Raw genomic sequence first — 25,579 nt, 5'->3', positions numbered from 1 at the left:
ATTCTTGCCATTGTTGAAAAAGAAACTTGGGAAGGAGATCCCTTCATGTCATGTCTTCCCTAACTCTGAAAGATTTCTCTTTTCATCATATCCTCATTTATTTAGGGCTTCCAAATTAACTTCTGGTGCTGTCTGTTTTTCAAATTTTCTTACAGTATTTTGGAAATTTCCAGAGACTTTACCTGAATATCCCCTCTAGTTTGCGCAGGGGAAAATACACAGATCAAAATCTGAGGTTCTGTGGAAAAAGTTTCAGATCTGCATTTTAATGACAAACTGCTCTGAATCTGTTGCAGGGCAATATTGTTCTTACTGACCACGAGTACCTTATTTTGAATATCCTGAGATTTCGCACAGATGATGCAGATGATGTCAAGTTTGCAGTGCGGGAACATTATCCAGTTGATCATGTCAAAACTGCAACATCATTGCCCAGTTTAGAAAGGTATTATTATATTTTATACAGAGCTTACAATTGGGGCAAACTCAAGTTTTAAGAGATAAGCGTAAATTATGTGTTGTAAGAGACCTAGTGGCTGGAGGTAGGAAATTTTTGCTTACATCTTTTTTTGTCATTTTGCATTTTTGTTTGTAAGTAGTATGATAGGTTTTTATAGTACTTCTAATTTTATCATAAAAAAGAATCTTTGCCACCAGAAACTTGTGATTAGAATATGTTAAGGAGTATTTTGATAAAATAATGTACCTTTTCAAAAGGATATTTCTGGCCCTAAAAAAGTAAAGACAGCCTTATGGTTTGCAGTGAGAGAAATAGTATTGTAGAATGAAATAGTAATATTTAGTTCTCCTAAGATATTTTTTCTTTGCTACAAGTTTGATTAGCTCATTTTACAATAGGAAAAGCAAATAAATATTTTAAAGAACACAGAATGAAACTACTTCTAAATGAAAAATCTTGGGCCATATTAAAAGATTTACAAATAGACTGCAGATGTATGCATTGGAGTCTGCTTTATTAGATCCATGAAATAACAGTATTTGTCTTGAGTTAGGCTGTATTTAACAATGGCAGTTGTACAGGAAGTTATTTTTGATCTGTTATGCAAATCCTGTACATTATCTAGGTTTGGGTATAATTTGAATAATCTGTTTTTTAAAATGATTGATACCTTCTGAGCAGAGAAAACGTTCCTTGTTTAGCTTTATTGTATATGTTAACAGTATATTATCAGTATTTATTCTTTTTTATTATTTCTTCACTCCTTTCGTAGGTTAACAGAATTAATAACAAGCGCACCTAAAGGAGATCAACTAAAGAGAGTCCTAAATCCTCACCTTCGTAAGTATCAATTTCTTCTATTTTTAAAGAAAATTACAAGGTGATTTGATTATATGTTTTTTGAGGATATGAAATAACAGATATGTATAAATCAAAAAGTTCAACTCTATTTTGAGAATTCTCATTTTAAACTTATTTTTAAAATAATCAAAGTCGTCCCTCTTAAAAAATAGCATTTCTAGTAAATGATGTGGAAGAAGCCACACAGTTTTCCCTCAAATTTGGGCTTTTTAAAAAATAACTATTATCTTTTTTTTCCCCTCCCCCAAAAAATACAGCTTATGGGATCACTCTGATTGAACATTGCCTTATAGAAGCAGGATTTTCAGGTAGCATCAAAGTAGAGCAGATAGAAAGTAAAGGTAGGTACTGAAATATTTGAATGTGTTAATGTCTGACATAATTTCCTGTGTACTATAATATTATGTAATAGTTATTTAAAAACTTATTTCCCTTTTTTAAAAAAATCTTGATCTTGGGGTTCATGCAATTTTCTGGGCAGCCTGTTCTCTGACAGTCCCAACATAGAGAGGATATACTGTGCCACAGCAAGAATGTGCAGTTTTATACATCTTGAGTTTCAACACTTATTTCTTCTTCTAGATATTGAAAAGGTACTAGCCGCTTTACAAAAAGCTGAAGACTGCATGGAAGAAACCGAGAACTTTAATGCCAAGGTAGTTTATAATTTGGGGACAAATGCTTTGGTTTTTATACCTGGCACAGTCCATGGATTTAAAGCATTTCTAGCTTTACAGCAACACAACTGCTCAGGGGGAGATACCTTGAGTCTTTCTAGTTAAGAACCAAAGCTGCCGACGGCTCTTTTGGAAATACTATATCAACAAAAGAAGCTGGGGAGGTGAAGTGAGGGAAATTTGGCCTTCAATACCACAGATGCTGTAACGAATATTATGCAGAGGAATTCCACATTGAGTTTTCTGTTGCTTCATGCCATTTCTTAATTCTTTTCCCAAGAAATTCTGGCTTTGGGCTTACTACCTTGAGGCCACGTTGCTAATGTTTATGTCGTATTTCAGTATTCTCTGGATGCAAAGTGGCTAGCAGAAAAACCAAACTGTAAAAGAGAACAGCAACAAAAAGCCTCATTAATTGAACTGAAGACCTGCAAGTGGCTAAAGAGATATATACTCTTACATTTCCAGCAGTAGAAAATAGATGTAATGCATAAGGATTTTCCTTTCCCTCCATCTTTTTAATAGGGCTACATCATCCAAAAAAGGGAGAAAAAACCAAGTCTGGAACCAAACAAGTCTCCTGAAGAAATCCTCACGTATGTATTTTGAGAGAAATGGGTTTTGTGACTGTGCTGTGCTCTGGTAGTCAGCAAACACCAATGCCAAGCATTTCTTTCAGGTATGAGGAATTTCACCCTTTCTTGTTTTCACAACATTCAAAATGTCCCTACGTGGAATTTGAATCTTTCAACAAGGTACAGTGCTATGCTCGGTCCTGGATGTTATATGTCATTTTTATCATATCAAGGGCTGGAAATGTAATTAATTCCACCGAACAAGAATTCTTCCTTATATTTGTTAATGAGAATGATTTGGTTATCTTCTTGAACAATTAAAGAGAACATTAAGATTTTGAATTATTGATCTTGAGAGAACTTTACTCAGCTTTTGGGGGTAGTTAACTTTTGTGGCAAAGCTGATCCGAATGAAATCTGCACAAAGAAGTGCCTTTACTGAGGCAAACTTTGGGTCTGAAATTTGTTTTGCAAATTTCCAGTGGACATTCTAAGTAGATCTAAGTAAGGTGTACTGGTGCAATCAAATATTCTAACTTCCTTTTTCTTGTTATGTTTTGTGTTTCTTTATGGTTTTGGAAGGCAGTGGATGAATTTTACTCTAAGCTGGAAAGTCAGAAGATAGACTTAAAGGCATTGCAACAGGTACTCATCTTGTGAAAAAGTTAAAGTCTTGAACTATGTTTTTCTGAAAAATGGGCACTCTAGTTCACCTGGGAAGAATTATATTACAATCTAGCCAAGGGGTGTCAAACTCATGTCATCACGGTGGCATCACGTGACATATCTGGACTTTCTCCCCCATTGCTAAACTGGGTGTGGGCATGGCCAATGCGTGATGCATCTGGCCTGCGTGCCGGGAGTTTGACAGTCCTGATCTAGCCAATAAGCCAAGTTCTCGCTTGTCTGGAGAAGCAATGATGAAGCTTTCGTTCATCATTAGACCAGAATGGTAACCAATAACAGCTAGTTTGCTAAGTTGAACAACCTGGAATCTATTTTACTTGATCCTAAATTACTATTACGGAAATTTTATATTCCTATATATATATGCTCTGTTAATTCTTTTATGCTACTGTAGTTTTAGGAGGAAAATTCTCATTTCCATTTTTTACTCATGGCTATTTTGGTTTTAGAAAATGACAAGTTTAACCTCCATATATTTTTTTCCTTCTTGTTCTTTTACATTTGAATTTTCCTCTGCTTTTTCATTGTAATTCTGGTATGTCCTCAGAATTACTCCACCTGAAAAGATTAAGTCTCTCAGATGAAGCTCCAGTAAGACTGAGCATGCACAAGTATATATTTTTTAATTCTTTCCATACTGCTCAAGAGTTTTGTTAAGTGCCTATATGTTCTGTCCCAGCTCCGGATTTCCGAGGATATTGACACACACTAACGGTCCTTATCAAATTTATTAAGTAGCAAGAATAAACCAAAGTCCGGCAAAGGTTGGCAACCAGCCCAGAAAGCAAGATAAGACTTTTCCAAAAATGCTCTGATGATAATTACAAGTTGTTTCTAGCAAGAAACTTACTAACTGCGTGTGACTTAAATAGGCTAAGGGAGTGGCTAATTATCCTCAAGCCTTACTCTTGAGGAGACCTCCTCCTCCTGAGTAGACACTCCTGCCTTTTGGCAGCCCTGCGTGCTTCAGCATTGAGGGGAGGCTCCTCCACTTCGCTCTCTCCACTTGAAGGAGCCTCTGGAGGTTCTGAAGGTCCTGGCTGAGTCTCTGGCTCTGGCACCACATCCTCTTCAGCCTCCTCGCTGTCCGACGCAAGCGCTGGCTGCACAGGCTGCTGGCGCAACACCACACCCGCCTCCTCGTCATCGGGATCAGCCACGATCCATGCAGGCCGCTGGCGGGCCACAACACTATATCGCAAAAAGTATTCTGAATCCTTGCGTCTAACATTATCTTAATTATTGTTAATTTTGACCATTAAATCTCATCAAGATGGTCATTCTGTCATTGTTTCTATGATTTCCTCTCCTTTGTTTGCATTATTATATATCTATGTCTCTCTCTCTCTCTCTCTCTCTCTCTGTATGTATGTATACAGTGAGGAGGCCTATACTACACTCTTCCCAATTTCAGAATTTAAAATAAACTAACATTGTGTTTTGCCCTCTGTTCAAATATTGCCATTGCCTTCACTCCTTCTCATTTTACATTTCACTTCCTCTGTCTATGTTAGGAGAAGGCTCAAATGAGTATGTTACTTCTCCCACTTCTGTGTTTTTTCTTGAAAGGAAAAACAAGCACTGAAGAAGCTGGAAAATGTGCGGAAGGACCACGAATACAGATTAGAAGCTCTTCATCAAGCTCAGGTAGAAACATTGCTTCCTTTTAAGTTCAGTGGAATATGCAGCATTATTGCACAATCTCAGATGGTCTTGTTGTTCAAGGAATTCTAGCCTAGTTTCTGTAAAATAATGTGTTCATGCTGGAATAAATCTTAAAATTATGATGGGGAAGAAAGGTAATGCTAGCTGGCATGGAAATGCTGGGCTAAATGAGCAAACAATTTACTGTGGCTTCAGCTTCAAATATTCGGAAGAACATCTGGGTGTACATCTTTTTTGTGTGTTTCTGTCATGTTTGTATTTTCACTGAAACACACACACACTCCTTCTCCTCAGAACTATTACTGGTAGAATGACCATGTAGTCATGCATAGTGGCTTTCTACAGCAGACAGCTAAATATCTCTGCAGATTGTAAACCACTGAGAATTTTATGAATGAGGATTTGATGATACATGTAATCAATAAATCTGCCAGCTTTAACCTTGATCTAGGGACGGCCTATTTTTCAGAAAGATCAATTGTGATCAGGAGTGCACCCACTTCTCAGTTTATTAAATCGGGCATAGCTATTTTATTTTTCCAGATAAACAAAACCCTTTTTTGCACCTTGATCTACACAATTGCAATACCTGTCTTTCTTTCCCCTCCCTCAACCTCCCCCCTTTTTAAATCCCATAATTTGTTATTTCAGTTCACCAGTTATTTTTGAAGAATGGTTTTCTATCAATTCTTGACAATTTACTTGTGTTCCTGTAGCACAATACTCATAGCATAACCAACATCCAAATACTAAGTCTCAGTACATACAGCTCTGAAGTCTTTAGCAAGTTCTAATTTTTTTATCTTTGTGATAAAGGGAAAAGCGGGGTCTCAACAGTTACTGTCTCCTTTACTTTCCAAAGGAAATTGACAAGGTGAAAGGTGAGCTTGTGGAAATGAACCTGGAGATAGTCGATCGAGCCATTCAGGTGGTCCGCAGTGCCTTAGCCAACCAGATTGATTGGACAGAGATTGGAGTCATTGTCAAAGAAGCCCAGGCCCAAGGAGACCCAGTAGCAAGTGCCATCAAAGAACTGAAGCTGCAGACAAACCATATCACAATGCTCCTAAAGTAAGTTACCAAGCAGATGAGAGGAGTGTCCTGGAATGGAGCCAAAGCTTTTGCCTATCAAGGCAATATTGTATTTCCATATAATGAAAGCGAATCTGTTGACATCCAGATATTAGCCTTCAGTTCTCATCAAGATCAGTTAGAATGATCATACCTTAGGGATCTTGGGAGATGTAGCCCAGTAATTTCAAGATCAGGAATAGGTGACGATTGTTAAATTGAAATTATAGTTGTAGAACTCACCATTCTGAAAATGGCTGTGTTAACTTTAAAAAAAAACAAAAAACTTCCAACCTTTAAAGCTATATGGAAATAAAAGGTCAAGACAAAAACAAACCCAGACAAAAAAATAATAATCATTAACTTGTGTTAACCATGCAAAATTTTACTGTATATCTTCAGGAATGTAGAACAGAACCAGAATGAAAAATGGTGATCAAATTTACTCCGCTATCCTCCTGAATATGAAATACATTAATTATTTAAAATTATTATTAAAAGAGATGCTTCTGGTCAGCAAAACAGTTTTTTTTTTTTTGGATTAGAAACCCGTATGTGATCTCAGAAGAGGAGGAGGACGAGGATGACGAGGAGGAAAAACCTAAAATAGAAGAATCAAAGGGAAAGAAAAAGAAGAAGAAAGTCAAACAACTCCAGAAGCCTCTGAAGAATCAGCCTATGCTGGTGGATGTGGATCTCAGCTTGTCAGCTTACGCAAATGCCAAAAAGTAAGAAAAGGGTAAGAATTGGCTGGCATACCTTTAAAAGCGGGGCCTTTTGGATGGATTGGTTGAAGAACTAAAGTGAGACCACGGTTAGCGTTCCATTTAAATCCGCTATTTTCTTCCCAATGTTAATCAAATCATGCAAGATGGGCAAATATGATCGCTTGAAATGTGCTCTTAATTTGGAGAGGATTGGCCTAGAGATATGACATGCTTTCATGTTTCTCAGATATTACGATCACAAGAGACACGCAGCCAGAAAAACCCAGAAAACGGTGGAAGCAGCAGAAAAGGTACATTGGTGGCTTTCTTGCTTTCATCGCTTATGGAAAAAGAAATTAGAACAGCACCCTTCATAATCTCTACTTAGACTGATACAGTTTCAGTTTTCCTGAAGCTCTGTGCCATTGACTTAACCAGCTGCCCCATTTTTATGTAGTGGCACATTGATCATGCTGAAGGAGATGGATTTGCAAAATTATTTAGTTCACTGGAACTACTGTCAAGCAGTGGTTAAAATCAAGAGGTTTAAAGCTTAACTTGGGTTAAATCAGGAATATCTACGCTTGTTTGGCTGGTTGATGCATTTGGTGGGTTGCTATTGCAGTAAGTGTGGCCCATCATCGGACACTCCTTTACCAGAAGGCCTATTAGTGAGAATGCTCCACATTTATTCACTAGCCTTCCAAGATATAGTCTTCCATTTCCCATTTTATCTTTCTTTTTTTTCCTGAGCAGATGGGTGCATTTTTAAGCAAAGCACTGACTTGAAACTGGTTCTCATTTTTATCATGTAGCATACTTTTGAGCCTTTTTGGAGTCAAGGGATTGTCTTGGAAATAAAGATAATGCTGGAGGTTTTTCTTTTCCAGCATGCAGCTTTGTTAATCACATGACCCTTCAAAATTAATTAACAGGACTGGTAGAACTGTTAGTGGATTCATAGATGCCCATAGACATCATGTTGCAAATTCAACATATAAGTTGTCCGAGAGGAGAGCTTGTTCTAAAATATAGGCAGACTCACAAAGGTGATCGAAAATACTGTTAGTGTAGCAGCATTAGGGTCTAAGGAAATTCAGAAAAATAACCTGGATTGCAGTTAGTAGGAGAATAATACATTGGTATTATTCTAGAAGAAGAAGAAGAAGATGGCTATTTTTTAGACAGCTTTGTTTGATTCACGTTCCAAATTATTGCTGGATGTAGATTGTGTTGCTTCTTTAAAAGACGAACTGTGGTGGATGGTTTTGTTTTGTTCATCTATACAGGCTTTCAAATCAGCAGAAAAGAAGACCAAGCAAACACTGAAAGAGGTCCAAACAGTTACTACCATTCAGAAGGCTAGAAAGGTTTACTGGTGAGTTTCTAAAATACGATTCTGCACTAATCCTTTTGTTCCACTTTTTCATCTGAGAGTGAGATTGGGGTTAGTAAATGGTGGGCTAAATGTTCCTTACACTGAAGACCTTCTAAGAATCCCTTCTATCAATATTATCCTTTGGCTTGTTGTAATCCGACAGGTTTGAGAAATTCCTGTGGTTCATTAGCTCTGAAAATTACCTTATTATAGCTGGAAGAGACCAACAACAAAATGAAATGATTGTCAAGCGATACTTAAAGTCAGGTGAGTGACTTGGTTCACATTAACGCAGAGTACTAATGAATACCCTTAACTTGTATATAATCCTGTGTGATGTTTAAGTATTTATTTAAGTGTGTTAATGTTGTTCCTTTCTGTGGTATCAACTTGATGTGTAATTAATATCATTAGGTAATGATCATTTGCTGTTCAGTGTTTATTATTTGTCGTAGTTTAGAGAACAAGGAAGAAACAAAGGACATGTCATGCAAATGTAAAGCCATTGAATAAAGTGGATCACATAAGATTACAGTCATATTAATAATGTTGTGTGATTTTCTGCTAATTGTGGCACTCCGGATGGGGTTAGTGGAATAGCAATGCAGTGGAATAGTATTTTTTATAGGGTGGAAAACACACAGATTATGTAATACCTTTAGTGTTACAGTATATCTTCTTAGAACTAAGCCAGAGAATGCATAGTTTCATGTTCTGCCCCAGCTACGGACCCCAAAGAACGCAACACACACAAACTCTATACAAAGCTTATTTTACTCAAATAACTTAGTCTTTATCATTCAAAGGCTGTTAATGAACTGTCTTAACAGCCTACCAGAATTCTAAGTTAAGGTAATCACAGTCTTACTAGAGTTGGCAGAAAGCCCAGAAGCAATTTTGCAGACACAAAAGAGAGTGAACTAAAGTTGTTCTCTACAGCTTGCTGCAAGCGGTGTTCCTCCTTAAATAGGCTAAAGGAGTGGCCAATTAGCCCCAAACCTTACTCTCGAGGAGACCTCCTCCTGAGGAGCCACTCCTGCCTTTTGGCAGCTCTGCGCGCCCTTGCATTGAGAAGAGGCTCCTCCTCTTCGTCCTCTTCACTTAAAGGAGCATCTGGAAGTTCTGAAGGCCCTGGCTGAATCCCTGCCTCTGGCACCACATCTTCTCCAGGCTCCTCACTGTCCGACTCGAGCGCCAGCTGCACAGGCTGCTGGTGCAGCACCACACCAGCTTTCTCATTGTCGGAATCAGCTACAATCTTCACAGGCCGCTGACGGGCCACAACACCTTCAGTCAGTACATGTTTTTATCCTATCCTCATACCTGATCTTTCCTGTTTCTTCCATATAGGGGACCTTTACGTCCATGCTGATCTCCATGGAGCAACCAGTTGTGTCATTAAGAATCCATCAGGTAATGGTTTTAGGGAACAGTGTTTAGAGCAGTGGTCTCCAACCTTCCTGGCTTTGCAGATCTGTGGGGGTGGTAGAGGGGAGGATGGTTCCATGCGAGCGGTGGCTGAGCGTGCACAACTCCATTTGCGCAAGCGGTGGGCACGTGTACCCGCTGCTCGCACAAAAAGAACTACACACGTGCTTGCCTGCTGCACGTGCAAGTGGTACTACACACACACACACACACACACACACACACACACACACACGCCACTTCCGTGGCCCGGATCTGACTGGGTCGTGGTCTGGTAGTGGGCCGCATCCTGGGGGTTGGGCAGCCTGGTTTAGGGAAAAGGGCCCATTAAAGATTAGGAACTCTTAACTGCTTTCAAAATCTTTTGGGTAACTGTTAATGCATACATTGGGGCAATAGGTTGTAGGCTAAAGCAGGGGTCTCCAACCTCGGCAACTTTAAGCTTTGCTGGCTGGGGAACTCTGGGAGTTGAAGTCCACCAGGCTTAAAGTTGCCGAGGTTGGAGACCCTTGGGCTAAAGGATTGTTTTAAACTGGTCTATTTTTTTTTTTTTGTAAGTTTAGAAATGGAGAGGACAGATTGTTAATTAAGAGATAGAGATTCATTCAATGAATCTCTTGTTTAGCAAGATGGCATTCCTGATTGAGATTGTCCAACAAGTAATTTCTTTAAAAAGCATGCTTGTACTCCTGAGAGTCATCCTTGGTTGCATTAGAGTTGATACAAATTGAACTTAAATTCTGTTTCCTTCATCAATGATACATGTAATTGAAAAAACTTATCTTCTCTGAGAAGCCTGCTACATTCAGAGCTTTTGTATGTTCCTAACTTTTGGAGCATGGACTCAAATGATCAGGAAACATCAAGTTCCTAATGGGGCAGCTTCCCCCCCCTACATTCCAAATGACGGGAATTGTACACAAACACATTTGAAGAGTATCAGGATAGGGAAAGCTGAAAGGAGGTGACATTTTCTTTATCCTATTATTTCCAGATGTTCTTTCTGACAAAATCAGTGCCACTTTGTACAATGTATGTGCGCTCTTAAAAAAACCCTCTTGAATATCAGTTACTAGAGGACACTGGTAGGAGTTGGGTGTTGTATATTGCTTATTGAGTGCCCCTGAAGCATAAGGTTTTCATCCAAGTGTGTTCATCATCCTCTAAGATAGGATAGCATGCAAAGATTATGTTAAACCGGGGGCAATATTCCAGACCATTTGCTGTGGTCAAAAACAAGACCAAAACAAAAAGACAATGGCATGGCCTTTTCAGGATGCCACTTTTTCAGACTTATCATGGATTTTAGAATATCCATGATTTGTTGTTGTTAGTTGTGAAGTCGTGTCCTACCTATTGTGACCCCATGGACAACGTTCCTCCAGGCCTTCCTCTCTTCTACCATCCTCTGGAATCCATTTAAACCAGAGGTTTTCAAATTTGGCAGCTTTAAGACTTGCTATGCTGGCTGGAGAATTCTGGGAGTTGAAGTCCAAAAGTCTTAAAGCTGCCAAGTTTGGGGACTCCTGATTTAAGCTCATGCCAACTGCTTCAGTGACTCTATCCAGCCACCTCATTCTCTGTTGTCCTCTTCTTCTTTTGCCCTCAATCTTTCCCAGCATTAGGCTCTTCTCCAATGAGTCCTTCTTATAGGTAGCCAAAGTATTTGAGTTTCATCTTCAGGATCTGGCCTTCTAAAGAGCAGTCAGGGTTGATCTCCTCTAGGACTGACTGGTTTGATCGTCTTGCAGTCCAAGCGATCACAGGAGTCTTCTCCAGCACCATAGTTCAAGAGGCTTCAATTCTTTGATGCTCAGCCTTTCTTATGGTCCAACTTTCACAGCCATACATTGCAACTGGGAAATATCCATGATAGAAGCACCTAAATCAGTGGTTCTCAACCTGTGGGTCGGGACCCCTTTGGGGGTCGAACGACCCTTTCACAGGGGTCGCCTAAGACCATCGGAAAACACATATTTTCAATGGTCAATGGAATAATTTTATGGTTGGGGGTCACCACAACACGAGGAACTGTATAAAGGGTCGCGGCATTAGGAAGGTTGAGACCCACTGACCTAAATGTTCCTTGTCTCAAATATGATCAAATAATGGGCTCCGTGTTCTAGGTTTATTTTCTGTTCTGCTTTCCAGAAGGCAGATTTCCCCAGTCAAATTACTGTCTTATTTATTTATTTTTTACTGCAGTTTAAAAACAAGTGCAGTTTCTAGCACATGTTCCTCAATCCCCCCCCTTCCACTTCCTCACTATTGAGGGATTTAGCACAAAGAAAAGTTAAAAGTCAAGTTGGTGATGAAATTCTGTAATAATGGCCAGTTTTTGCTTTTGCTGTTTCAGGAGATCGTATCCCTCCACGGACACTCACTGAGGCAGGCACAATGGCCCTGTGTTACAGCGCAGCCTGGGATGCTCGGGTCATCACTAGTGCCTGGTGGGTCTACCATAATCAGGTAATGAGGTCATTGGAAACTTCCCTATCTAAGGGTCTGGCTTAGTTTTAAGAAATGAAACATTTTACTGGGGATTTTACAGATGCCTTGTTTTGGAACCTAACAAAAATATTTTTTAACACTGAATAATTGCAAGACTACTATGACTTCCCACAATAATCGCTTTTACAGCTTGTGGCTTTTTTGGGTTCTAGTTCTTTATCATGCATTCCTGCTCTCCTGTGCTGGCATGCAGATCTAGTCAAGGCTACTTCTGGCTTTTCGGTACCGTCCTGGTTAAATTTATTTGTGCTCTTCCTGTTACACAAGGAATTTGCTTCATTTTCCTATTTCACAGACAAGAGGATTGTGCATCTAAGTAAATGTGCAGATGATTAAGTAGCCTCTGCTCCATGAGTATTCTGGGATGGCTGCTCAGAATCATAGAATAATATGGTGCTTGCCCTTTTCTCAATCGGAAGCATTTCCCAAAGATGCTGATGTACAGTTCCAGTCATCCTCCAACCAGCATACAATTAAGGGTTAAGTTTAGGTAGGGAAGACTGTATTCAAATCTTCATTCAACAACGTAGCCCATTGGCTGAATTTGGGGCAATTTCACAGACGTATTCTCTCTTTCTTGGCCTATCCTACTTCATAGCGTGGCTATTTGTGGGATAATATTAAGGGAGACCTTCCCACCTGATATAGTGTCATCTACATCACGGATCTCCAACCTTGGCAAATTTAAGACTTGTGGACTTCAGCTCCCAGAATTCCTCAGCCGGCATGGCGGGCTGAGGAATTCTGGGAATTGAAGTCCACAAGTCCTAGAGTTCCCAAGGTTGGAGACCTCTGATCTACTTCCAAAGGAAAGACAGAATGTAAATGAAATAATAAAGGAATAAATAGTCCAATACATTGAGAACAGTATCTTACTGAGACAAGTGGCAACAGACTTAATTGTGTTGCTCCTCTAATACTGGTCTCAGAAGTAAAAAGCTTTTCCTATAAGTTTTTACAGATTTGTGGGTTTTTTTCCCCTGAAAGCTACGGAATTGTTGGAAATCGCCAGGGATGAAAGTTCCAGTTGCTTAATTAGTAGTTCTCCCTTCTCCAGTCCCAGCACGTTATATGGCCATGATGGCGAACCTATGGCATATCTGTGGGCACGCAAGTGTTGCCCTCGCTCAGCTCCAGCGCACATATGTGCTCCGGCCAGTTGATTTTTGGGCCTCCAGTCCCACCGGAAGTCAGGAAACTCGCTGTTTCCAGCCTCCAGAGGGCCTCCAAGGGGTGGGGAAGGCCGTTTTCGCCCTCCCCAGGCTCCAAGAAAGCCTCTGGAGCCTGGGGAGGGCAAAAAACGGGCCTAACCTTTTTGCTGTTGCATGCCAAAAGCGAGGGGAGCACGGGGGGGGGGTTGTGCGGGGGAGCAGGGGGGCATTGAATTATGAGTGTGGGCACATGCGCCTGTGCCCCCCCCATGTGCCCCCCCACGCTCCCCCCACTTTTGGCACACAACAGCATAAAGGTTAGCCATCACTGTTATATGGCATGCATCAGTGGATCTGTTATCTTTTGTTCTTCCAAAAACTCTGGCTTTCATTTCTGTTACATGTCCAACCCTCATACCCACTTCTTTTATGATAAGGTAACCTTTGTGGTCCCTCTTTGATGCGTATGATGTTATTCGTGTTTATTCATCTGGGTAACCTCCATGCAGGTGTCTAAAACTGCTCCCACTGGAGAATATCTGACAACCGGAAGCTTCATGATCAGAGGTAAGATCTCCATTCTCCAAGGAGATATTTCCCAAGTTCATTTCCCAACCCAGGATGGCTGTTGTGCTAATAGCCCAGTTCAGTGAGAAGGGGAAATTATGAACCAGACTCCATATTAATGTTCTAAGGAGACTGAGTTTGCTTTTTCATGGAAACCTCAATGATCTAATTTCTTCTTTTTTTTTCCTCCAGGAAAAAAGAATTTTCTTCCCCCTTCTTATCTTATGATGGGCTTCAGTTTCTTATTTAAGGTACTGTGTGCCCTTAAGTTATTGCTGCTTCTTTAGGGATGTATAAAAATGAGGTGCAAGATGCCATCTCCCAAGTATTCAACTCTACTGTTTACTAGATTGGGAGTTTACAGTGGGAGAAAGGATATTTTCTGGTCGAGGAAAGTGAAGTTGTGATTTCAGTGAAATCCTAGCAGCTCTCGCTTGCATGTACCAGAAGTTCGCATACCTGTAGGGCTTTGTTTCTTTTTGTTTTTTCCAAGGTAAAATCTTCTATTTTTATTAAGCTTTACATGCATGTATCTTTCTGTTTTTCAGAATATTTATAGAGGGTTGAAAACATTCTGTAAAATCAGCCTTAGGCGCTTGTAACTTCATCTGCATGTGTCTGTTCAGTTACATTTGTTGTATTTCTATCTCTCTCTTGTGTGGGTGCACATGCACAACACACACACAAACGGACGGACATAATCCAGATTGCAATGAGTTTTAAAATAGCCTTTCTTAATATTAGTGGGTTTATAACATTTTGTAAAAGCGTGCGCGCACACACAGAGAGAGAGAGAGACATTCCAGATTGCAATGAGTTTTAAAATAGCCTTCGTTAATATTAGTGGGATCTGTTTTGAAATCTGACCATGTGTGTGAATTGAAGGAAAATTTTTTTAAAAAAAGAACTGTTCGGGAGCAAAGGATCAGTCAGCAGAACCCGATTAAAACTCTCTTGGATGGTAATGAGTCTTTCAAGTAGCCTCCCATCCATAGCTTCATTAACAGTTTTGTGTCCGTGACGATGATGTTTTTTTTTTTTTGAGAAGGAAAAGTTAGTCCAGTCTCCTCTCACAAAATCTATACTTTTCAGACACGAAATGGCCTTTGCTTTATCGTAAAACTGGAATTTAAGATCCTTTCAAAACAGAATAACATAAATTGGAAGGGACCTTGAAGGTCTTCTAGTCCAACCCCCTGCTGAAGCAGAAAACTCTATACCAGGTGTCAAACTGGCAGCCCGTGGGCCGGATGCATCACACGCAGGCCACGCCCACCCCAGCTCAGCGAAGGGGGAAAACATCACGAAACATCATGTGACGGCAATGTGACATCATGAGTTTGACACCTGTGCCCTATACCATTTCAGACAAATGGTTCTCCGGTCTCTTCTTAAAAGATATGGTCTTAGTCTGTCAATTAGAGTTTCTGGTCCAGGTATTTCTTTCTTTTTTTTCTGTGAGGTGACCAGTCAGGTGCTGAGAACTCGGCCTGCATCCGAGGAAAACATGACTTTTTTTATCCGTACTCCAGGTGGATGAATCCTGTGTTTGGAGACACCGGGGTGAGCGGAAAATCAAAGTGCAAGATGAAGACATGGAGACTGTGACCAGTGCCACCAGTGAGCTGGCAGCAGAAGAAACAGAGCCCTTGGGTATGGTTTAACCTAGTGCTGCCAAAGAAAGTTACGTTTCTGGAGTCTGGGCTTCCATTTGCATATGGTGCCATTCATCCGTGGGCTGTCAGATTCCTGAATGAGAAATAACATCATAACTACATAGTATGATGGACTTGCAGGGCCGGCACAATGTGTAACATGTTCACACTGGTGCAATAGGACTGGGTGTTTTGTTAATATAATTTATTGGGTTAGGGATTTTTTGTCTTCACTGTGAGTTGTATTATGTTGGGGGTGGGGGGTGCACTGAGGGAGCTCAACCAATTTCATTGTACATATGTTGTGCACTGACAATGAAGATTTGATTTGATTTACTTCCGCTGGGACTCTTCATGACTGTGGACTGCTAGAATGAGATCAGTAAGCTCTATTGATTCCTCTAAAGTGAAAGTTTCCTCAGATGGGGGTCTCCCCAAGGTGAACTCCTCTTCCTTTGAGATCTTGATCCCCTCTTGATCCTCCCAGGCAAATCTTGTCCCCTTCTTCAGTCAATAAGTTATTCTTCCTTTTAAAATTCCAAGGACTGTTTGCTTGCCGGTCTTAAATCATGATGAGTGCAATTGAATGTGTGTTCGTTCCTTCTTTGGCTTTTTACCAAGATGCACCAGAGGGAGATGAAACTAGCAGTGATGAGGATGCTCATAAAGAGGAGAGCCAAGAGAAACCAGAGAATGAAGAACATTTTGCTGAGATACATAATGAAGAGTGTGTTGGGAATGGGGCAGGAGATGCCTTGGTCATGGAAGAATCATCTGAGGAAGAGAATGAAGTTTTGGAGGAAGAGGAAGATGAGGAACCGACAAGTAATGCTTCAGATATACTTTTTCCAGACACATCCATTGATCTTTCACATCTTCAGTCCCAAAGGTAATAGAAAGCAGGACTATATGTGCAAAACCATCTTTGGAATATGTGCCAAATACAAGTGTAAAATTTGAGCATTAGTCTTTGTCTCTTCTCTCCTGAAATTTTTTGCCAATACTTCCCAGAGACCTTTGCTTAATAATTTTGCTTCTTGTTCAGGATGAATAGGAGTGTAATGAGCATAATATGTATATTAAAAAAAAATTAAAAAATAGTTTAACAATTTGGAACTAATGTTGGTAAAGGTTTGATTTTTTAAAAAAATGATTTGGGTTATGTTTGTGATTTGGGGCATTCTAGTTACTGTTAAGGGAAGCGTTAAGTGTTACTGTTAAGTGGCTAAGACGCTGAGCTTGTCGATCAGAAGGTCAGCAATTCAGCGGTTCGAATCCCTAGTGCCGCATAATGGAGTAAACTCCCGTTACTTGTCCCAGCTTCTGCCAACCTAGCAGTTTGAAAGCATGTAAAAAATGCAAGTTGAAAAATAGGGACCACCTTTGGTGGGAAGGTAACAGGGCTCTGTGCGCCTTCAGCATTTAGTCATGCCGGCCACATGACCACGGAGATGTCTTCGGACAGTGCTGGCTCTTTGGTTTTGAAACGGAGATGAGCACCGCCCCCTAGAGTTGGGAACGACTATCACGTATGTGCTGGGAAACCTTTACCTTTACTTTAGTTACTGTTAAATAGGTGTTTTCAACTATTACATACTGCCCAGAGTCACTTTTGTGAAATGTGGGGCATATTACATATGTAAAAAAATCTGAAAGAATGGTACAGTAATGGATGGGAAACAATGTTTGTCAAAAGTATTCAGGCCCTATGATGACCAAATTTCATATTCTAAGAACATAAGGGCTTTAGTGTGCTAACGGACAGAATGGGCATCAGGATCTATATTTTGTTATGGAAATATACAAAGAACTGTAAGGAAAGTTAATGTAAATGTAAGTTGAGAAAGTATGTTCTGCCTTCTTATATAAATGTTGGGAGTCAGCTGCTGTCTGACTCAGCTTTCACTTAGGAAACATGGGTCTCTTGCTTGCATTTGGCTCCAGCCATTTGGGCCTTCAAGCTAAGACCTGGCTTTTCTCCCAGGTTCTTGGGCCAGTAGGTTGACAGAGTTGATATGGATTGGTTAGTGGATGGATATGAGTTTTATCAGGACCTCAGCCTAATTTATTCTTTTAAATAGTTGTACTATATAGTATTTTTATTTGCCACTCAGCTTTTTTTGGTAAACAGGTGGCTGTATAAATGTATTTAATAAATACATAAACTGGCTTCTCACACTGGACTGTTCTTGTAAGAAAACTCAACTTTGTTCTATTGTAGATCGCAGCTGAAATTTGCTTTGAAAGATAACATCTCAAGTTTGGTGAGCTCTTCGTTGCTATCAATAGAAGACTATTGGCTGCAGCTCATCCTGACGAAACAACTACAGTCTAACTCTCTCTCTCTCTCTCTCTCTCTCTCTCTCTCTCTCTCTCTCTCTCTCTCTCTCCCTCCCTCCCTCCCTCCCTCCCTCCCTCCCTCCCTCCCTCTCTCTCTCTCTCTTTTTTTTTTGTAGGGTGACAGCAAGTCTCAGGGGCGGAGACATCTCTCAGCCAAGGAGAGGAGGTGAGGAGGCCTAGATAGGACATTTAAATGAGTGTTTCTCAATCTTGGCAGTTTAAGATGTATGGACTTCAACTCCCAGAATTCCTTAGCCAGCAAAGGAGATGAAGACCATACATCTTAAAGTTGCCACAGTTGAGATATACTGATTTACATTTAGCTCTAAGTGGCAGTTTTGCATTTGCCTGGGTAGTTACAGCTATTGCAAAGATGCATTCTTGTTTTTTGCCTTCTCAAAGAGGTTTATGTACTGTGGAGTCCCACAAGCAAGAAAGTTGGTTGTGGACTCCATACTATATAAACAACAGTTTCATATATCTAGAGTCGGGAACAACTAGCACATATGTGTGAGAGGAACCTTTACCTTACCTTTACCTTATATTCCATACTACAGTTTTTCTGGCTGTTGTTGCCAGCCTGAGATCTCTTTCTTTCCCTCTCTTCTAAGACTTGGGGTGTCCTTGATATTTTGAAATAAATTAGCTAGCTGGCAGAAATTGTATGGAATTCTGTTTTCTCTCAGAGAGATGAAGAAAAAGAAGCCGCCAAGTGACCAGGATGATTCTGATCTTCCAAAAGGGAAGGATGAAGATAATTCTCCTCAGCTCCAGCTTTATCCCAATGATTGTAAAAGTGCTGGCACGCAGCAGCCCGTGAAGAGGAGACAAAAGGTAACTGAACTGTGTGCATATTGGGTACTCCTCAGGTAGCCTGATCAGTCAGGTGGGCAAAACTAGAGATTCTTGGACCACTGAGAGTTCAGCAAGAAACTGCCACATGTCTACAATCCAACATCACCCAAATATGATAGAAATACAATTCCAAGCAATCGGATCTCATCTGGAAGGCCTCATGATGGGGAAAGCCAATTCAGGCTGTTTGGAATTTGTGTGTGTTGGGATGAAAAGCTCTTTATTCCTCTTAATGCTGCAATTCTGCAGGGTCACCTGGCCTTTTATCTGAATGTTTCAGATTTCACTGCGCCCTGAACCCTTCTGAGTAACCTGTGGATGCAGGCAAATTGGGCCTGTTTCCAGGCTGCCTGAAAAACCACAGATCGAGTCCTTCTTCGATGCTTAAATCTGTCAAACTTCCTTGAGAATGTCTACATTTCACAGTGAGAGGATCGTAGTAGATATATCACAAATGCAAAAATCTATATTATCTGTGGATTATTGTGGTGGAAGAGTAACCTGTCAGGTTAAGAAAAGCAGTTTGCGATGAGACTTTTCAATTTCACTCCCTTCTGTTTTTGCCCACAGAACAAGCTGAAAAAAATCAAGGAGAAATACAAGGATCAGGATGACGAGGACCGGGAGCTGATCATGAAGCTGCTGGGAGTAAGGCAAAAATAGAGTTGACTCTTCCCCCCACCCCCACTTCAATATAATGTGAAATTTGTCTTCTGATCCTTTTGGTCTGCCAGTCTGCAGGGTCAAACAAGGAAGAGAAACCCAAGAAAACCAAAAAAGGAAAAACAAATCAAGAATCTGCCAAGAAACAGTCCCAGAGACAGAGGAGGGACCAGAAGCCTGGCCAGGGGGCCAGGATAGAAGAATTAATCCCTGAGTTAGAGGGTGCTTCTTTGGAAGAACATTTGGATGACAAGGTAGAACGATTAATAAAGCAATCATGGGTACTTAAAATAAGAGTGAACGGAGTCTTGCAAGTTGTGTTTCTCCCTTTCTCTCGGTCTTGGCTCAAGTTTGATGTTTTGTTTTCTTTGACTCTTCCAGGAGGAGCAGGACCAAGATCAAAACATAAACGAGGTAAATTTGAGCTGGTTATTTCTTTTTATTTAGTGGGGAAAAAAGGAGTTTGGAAATTCTCAGATTTCTTTATTTGATGGGAGGGCATCATAGCCTAGGAGTGAAAATGGTTTCTCTGTAGTAGTGATTGTGAGAAGGATCTTGGAGTCTTAGTGGACAATCAGCTAAATATGAGCCAGCAGTGTGCAGCGGCAGCTAAAAAAGCCAACGCAATCCTAAATTGCATTAACAGAGGGATACAATCAAGATCAAGTGAGGTACTAATACCACTCTATAAAGCCCTAGTAAGACCACACCTAGAGTACTGCATCCAGTTTTGGTCACCACACTATAAAAAAGATGTTGAGACTCTAGAAAAAGTGCAGAGGAGAGTAACCAGGATGATTAGGGGACTGGAGGCTAAAACATACAATGAACAGTTGCAGGAACTGGACATGGCTAGTCTAGTGAAGAGAAGGACCAGGGGAGACATGATAGCAGTGTTCCAGTATTTGAGGGGCTGCCACAGAGAGGAGGGGGTCAAGCTGTTTCCCAAAGCACTTGAAGGCCAGACAAGGAATAATGGATGGAAACTGACCAAAGAGAGATTCAACCTAGAAATGAGGAGGAACTTTCTGACAGTGAGAACAATCAACCAATGGAACAACTTGCCTTTGGAAGTTGTGGGAGCTTCATCTCTTGAGACTTTCAAGAAAAGATTGAACTGCCATTTGTCAGAAATGGTGTAGGGTCTCCTGCTTGAGCGGAGGGTTGGACTAGATGACCTATAAGGTCCCTTCCAACTCTGTTAATCTGAATGTACCTGCTTTCTGTGATCACTTAAAAATGAGTCCTCTCAAGTAGAAAGGAGCTGGTGCTGGAATGTCTATTTTGACATCATCTTTAATGCTATACCAGCAATGGAGAAAGTCAGTGTGACCTGCAGGATAAGGAAGCTTTGGCCTCAGCCTCAACAAATCTTCCATCCCGCTCCGTCTCACTTCTGCAGTTCTAACTGCCCTTGCCCACGTGCCTTCAAGCACATCTTTGCAAAAGATGTCAAGCCAGGAGATGCTGAAGTTGCCTTTTCTCTTCCTTGTCCTGATCCTCCTCCTTATTTCTTTAAAGGAAGACTCAAAGAATTAGGCAGCTAATTCCATATTTCTGGATCCTGTTCAAGTGTAGAGATCCCATTGACTGATGTTTCACTGTTAGCTTTATAAAAATGTTGTGGAGTATCATCTGATGTTGATAAAAATGGAAATGTTGAATGTGTGAGGGAAGGCAAGTCTTAATTTGTTTCCAGCCGTCTTTGTCTGATGTTTGGATTTCTGGGCTTGTGAGATAAATTAGTACAAAAAAGACATGAATAGAATAGCACTTAGACTTATATACTGCTTCATAGTGCTTTACAGCCCTCTCTAAGTGGTTTACAGTGTCAGCATATTGCCCCCAACAATCTGGGTCCTCATTTTACCAACCTCGAAAGAATGGAAGGCTGAGTTATTCAAACTGCCAAACTTCTGGCAGCCGGCTGTCAGCAGAAGTAGCCTGGAGTACTGTAGTTACCACTGCGCCACCACGACTCACCAGTGTCCCATTATAACTGCTTTGCAGTCCAATCAGTTACAAAATTGACAGATAATAATGCCTCTTTGCAAAATAAGCACACCCTGTTGTAGTGAGAGCAGCTGAACATCCATGGTCAGTCTCCAGTCTGTATGATTTCACCATGCTCATCCTTTGCTGTATCCAGGAAGGGACGGCTCTGTTTGATTCTCTGACGGGGCAGCCTCACCAGGAAGACATCCTCCTCTTTGCTGTTCCAGTCTGTGCACCTTACACTGCCATGGGCGGTTACAAGTGAGTGTCATCAACTATTGGCATGGGTGTACCTGCCCAGAGAAAGCTATCTTCCTATTAAAATCATGCTTGTTTTTTTTTTTTAAAGATATAAAGTCAAGCTGACACCAGGCACTCAAAAGAAAGGGAAAGGTAATATATATTCCTTCTTGTGTGCTTTTCAGCCATTTGTCCTATCTGTATAGTACTAAAACTCCTTCTCTCATAAAGAGAGCCATTTGTCCTATCTGTATAGTACTAAACAGTACCTGGATGAAACTGTCTATCTGGATCCGTTCCAGTCCGGCTTCAGGCCTGGGTACAGCACGGAAACAGCATTGGTTGCATTGGTTGATGATCTCTCGAGGGCTCGGGACAGGGGATGTTCCTCTGTTCTGGTCCTATTAGATCTCTCAGCAGCTTTTGATACCATCGACCATAGTATCATGCTGCGCCGGCTGGAGGGGTTGGGAGTGGGAGGCACCGTACTACGGTGGTTCTCCTCCTATCTCTCCGACCAGTCGCAGTCTGTGTTGGCTGGGGGGCAGAGGTTGACCTCGAGGCACCTTGTTTGTGGGGTGCTGCAAGGGTCGGTCCTCTCGCCTCTCCTGTTCAACATTTATGTGAAGCCGCTGGGTGAGATCATCTGTGGATTTGGGGTGCGGTGCCATCTGTACGCTGATGACACTCAGCTGTACATCACCCCAGACCACCCCAATGATGCCCTTGAAGTGATGTCCCGGTGCCTGGAGGCCGTGCAGGTCTGGATGGGGAGGAACAGGCTCCAACTCAACCCCTCCAAGACCGAGTGGCTGTGGCTGCCGGCGTCCTGATATAGCCAGCTGGTGCCATCGCTGGCTATTGGGGGCAAGTCATTGGCCCCCACGGAGAGGGCTCGTAACTTGGGCATCCTCCTGGATGCACGGCTGTCTTTAGAAGAGCATATGATGGCGGTGGCCAGGGGGGCTTTTTATCAGGTTTGCCTGATATGCCAGTTGCTTCCCTTTCTGGATCGGGACTCCTTATGCACGGTCACTCATGCCCTCGTCACCTCTCGCCTGGACTACTGCAATGCTCTCTACATGGGGCTCCCCTTGAGGAGCACCCAGAGGCTCCAGCTGGTCCAGACTGCAGCCGCACAGATAATTATGGGGGCGACATGGCGCTCCCATGTAATACCTCTCCTGCGCGAGCTGCACTGGCTCCCGGTGGTCTTCCGGGTGCGCGTCAAGGTATTGGTTCTCATCTTTAAAGCGCTCCATGGCTTAGGGCCCAGGTATTTACGAGACCACCTTCTGCCACCGATAATCTCCCACCGGCCAATCCGCTCCCACAGAGAGGGTCTCCTCGGTGCCGTCGGTAAAGCAATGTCAACTGACGACCCCTAGGGAGAGAGCCTTCTCTGTGGGGGCACCCGCCCTCTGGAACGAGCTACCCCCAGGAATACGACTGATCCCAGACCTCCGTACTTTCCGCCGAGCGTTGAAGACCTCCTTATTTCAGCAAGCCGGGCTGGCTTAAAATTTTAATGGGTTATTTTATGGGTAAAGAGTTTTAAAATTTGGGGAAGCCAAACTGATTTAATTCTGTTTTAATTTATTTTAATTTTTATATTGTATGTATTTTAATTTTGGCTGTTCACCGCCCTGAGTCCTTCGGGAGAAGGGCGGTATACAAATTTAATAAATCTAATCTAATCTAATCTAAAACTCCTTCTCTCTTTATTGGTGAAAGTGTTTGTAGGACAATTAGTTTTCCACCCGGGTACCTCAAAGTGTATAACTTATAGATTGCATCAAAAATCTGGAATCCGTGGCTCCCATGAAGTTGACATTTGGCAAATTTCATAAATCGTTTTATGACATAAAAATCATAAAAGTATTTTTAGGACATAATACAAAATGTCATAAAACATTCCCTGTGGTCAACTGCTGATGTTTAACAGTGCTATACAGTTCAACATAGATTGAACTTTTAAAGCAGGTATGTCTCTGAATATCTTCCTGAAATTTTAAGAAGTTTTCAAGTGCTTTATACACTCTGCCATGAAAGCATTGAGGAACCTGGTAAAAAAGTAGCTTTGAAATGAAGACCCAGTGGGTCATATATAGATTGTGTGGCTAATTATTTAAACCCTTTAATAGAAGTGCTGATCAGCAAACGTGTATTTTAGCTTGTCCATTAATAATTTGCTTTCACACATTTTCTCTCTGCTCCTTATTGTCCTGTTGGCAGTATCTCCTTTCCTCTTAAATTCTGTTTTATTGATATGCATACGTACAATGTTCTGTCTTTCTACTCAAACTCTCTGCCATTTAAACATTAAGATAAACTTTAAAAAATGAAAACTGCTTTTCCCCAAGAAGCCTCTGATGCTGTCTTCTGAGCTGAGAAGATATAGAAAACCTATGGGGATGTTTGCAAGAATTCCCCAAAACAGATCAACTGTTTATACTTCATCTGCCTTGTGTTGTTTTGTGTCATAACAGCTGCAAAGACTGCTTTGCATAATTTCATGCAGTCCAAGGAATCAACTACAAGGGAGAAGGATCTCTTCCGCAGTGTGAAGGTAAAACCCTGCTTTTAAATATTTGCTTCTAAAGAGAGTGTTGTGGAAACAAAAAGGAAGAAAAATCGGGTGTAAATTCCATGTGAAACTGAAATAGACTCGTGTCTTGAAAAATAGGGGATGGATTGCAAAGTGATAACTCCAAAGTCCTATGACACAAAAGTCAGACTTCCAGATAATGAATAATATTTTGGCGAAAACATTGGGGTTGGGTATGAGTGGCGGGCTGATAAGACTAGCCCATCCCTCCTAACTGAGAATACAATTTCATCTCAGAAGTGTCTTCATAGGGAAAAAAAGTTATGTAAGATTGATTTTGGAAACTATAGTTGGAATTAACAATAAGGAAGAGATCCTACCTATCTTGGAAAGTTAACTAGATCTCAAGTTCTACTAAGAGCACTCAGAAGCTCTTCATTTGACACCAGTAGTAGAGATATTTAGATATTCCTCTTTATGGATTAGGAAATCCACAGTATCCTTCCAGATTAAGAAAAGTTTCATAGTCAATGGGCCTATAGTTTTAAGTTCCTTAAAAAGAATTTTAAAACTATAAAAAAAGTTTATCTGGTATTTGCTGCTTGTTTTAGCACCTGGCTTTCCTACTGGTAGAAAAATGACTTAACAGTACTGTAAGAATATAGCTAATCAAGAGGGACATGTCATTCTTTTGCATAGGATACGGACCTATCCAGAAATATTCCAGGCAAAGTGAAGGTATCGGCCCCTAATCTCCAACATTTGAAAAAGAAATGATATGAATTATGGACAACTTCACAAGCTTGCACCTTTGGATTGTGTTGCCCAATGACAGGAGCAATGACAGGATACATCATCACTGGAGCACCTTTCTGTTTTGTTAATAAAATCCACTACTGATCAAATGATCACAATTGAGGTGCTTTTCCTCTCTCCTGTGTCCTAAACTAACTTCACTTTCTTCCTAGAAAATGGATTTATATTAGAAAGCGCTTATGATCCAGCTTGGTACAATATTTGATTGTGACCAACTGGGCTCCATGTCACATTTCATATTTGTACTCTTTTGCTACAGCATAGAACTGATTTTTTTTCATCTTCTTTTGCTAAATTGTCTTTAGATGATCACCTTTATTGTATTAGAAAGCGGTCCCCAACCTTTTGGACTCCAGGGACCAGTTCCGCTGACCAGTTCCGTGGACAGCAATTTTTCCACGGACCAGGAAGGCATGGTTTCACACGCTTCCTGCATGTGCACATGCTTCCTGCATGTGCACAGATGAGGCTTCACTCACATGGTCCAGTTCCTGGTGGCACTGGTCCGTGGACCGTGGGTTGGGGACCCCCATATTAGAAGACTGTGTGGATAATTTTAAAAATTTAGCATGAACCCGGATGATGCATTTAATACATGTTTAGAAGAAAAGAATTATTGGCTTAGGTTTCGTACATTCCATTCTGATTAGAAACTTCAACCCACAATTCTCCAGAAGTCCCATTCCAGAATATGCTTCTTAGTATTGGAGACGCTGGATGCCAAAACAG

The 25,579-nt window shown here is 41.1% G+C and overlaps 1 protein-coding gene across 1 annotated transcript in view; it reads left to right on the top strand.

Moving 5' to 3' along the window:
• Positions 1-24,942, top strand: part of NEMF (nuclear export mediator factor) — a 30,609-nt gene extending 5,667 nt beyond the window's left edge. The window contains exons 5-33 of the mRNA XM_087881622.1: positions 297-445; positions 1,233-1,300; positions 1,579-1,662; positions 1,904-1,977; positions 2,524-2,594; positions 2,678-2,753; positions 3,156-3,218; positions 4,830-4,907; positions 5,788-5,996; positions 6,542-6,724; positions 6,951-7,014; positions 7,993-8,081; positions 8,245-8,348; positions 9,432-9,494; positions 11,866-11,978; positions 13,681-13,738; positions 13,931-13,989; positions 15,271-15,391; positions 16,015-16,282; positions 17,615-17,657; positions 17,850-17,899; positions 18,420-18,567; positions 19,159-19,236; positions 19,323-19,505; positions 19,633-19,665; positions 21,401-21,507; positions 21,596-21,639; positions 23,976-24,055; positions 24,734-24,942. Coding sequence (XP_087737748.1) covers positions 297-445; positions 1,233-1,300; positions 1,579-1,662; positions 1,904-1,977; positions 2,524-2,594; positions 2,678-2,753; positions 3,156-3,218; positions 4,830-4,907; positions 5,788-5,996; positions 6,542-6,724; positions 6,951-7,014; positions 7,993-8,081; positions 8,245-8,348; positions 9,432-9,494; positions 11,866-11,978; positions 13,681-13,738; positions 13,931-13,989; positions 15,271-15,391; positions 16,015-16,282; positions 17,615-17,657; positions 17,850-17,899; positions 18,420-18,567; positions 19,159-19,236; positions 19,323-19,505; positions 19,633-19,665; positions 21,401-21,507; positions 21,596-21,639; positions 23,976-24,055; positions 24,734-24,811 — 2,838 coding nt within the window. The 3' untranslated portion in view covers positions 24,812-24,942. The remainder of the gene's footprint in view (positions 1-296; positions 446-1,232; positions 1,301-1,578; positions 1,663-1,903; positions 1,978-2,523; positions 2,595-2,677; positions 2,754-3,155; positions 3,219-4,829; positions 4,908-5,787; positions 5,997-6,541; positions 6,725-6,950; positions 7,015-7,992; positions 8,082-8,244; positions 8,349-9,431; positions 9,495-11,865; positions 11,979-13,680; positions 13,739-13,930; positions 13,990-15,270; positions 15,392-16,014; positions 16,283-17,614; positions 17,658-17,849; positions 17,900-18,419; positions 18,568-19,158; positions 19,237-19,322; positions 19,506-19,632; positions 19,666-21,400; positions 21,508-21,595; positions 21,640-23,975; positions 24,056-24,733) is intronic.
• Positions 24,943-25,579: the final 637 nt, after the last annotated feature.

This window comes from Pantherophis guttatus, chromosome 1, assembly GCF_059756535.1.
Source record: "Pantherophis guttatus breed Tessera chromosome 1, ASM5975653v1, whole genome shotgun sequence".
NCBI classification, from domain to species: domain Eukaryota; kingdom Metazoa; phylum Chordata; class Lepidosauria; order Squamata; family Colubridae; genus Pantherophis; species Pantherophis guttatus.
Note: the sequence above shows the minus strand (reverse complement) of the source record. Positions and strands in the feature narration are given on the sequence as shown.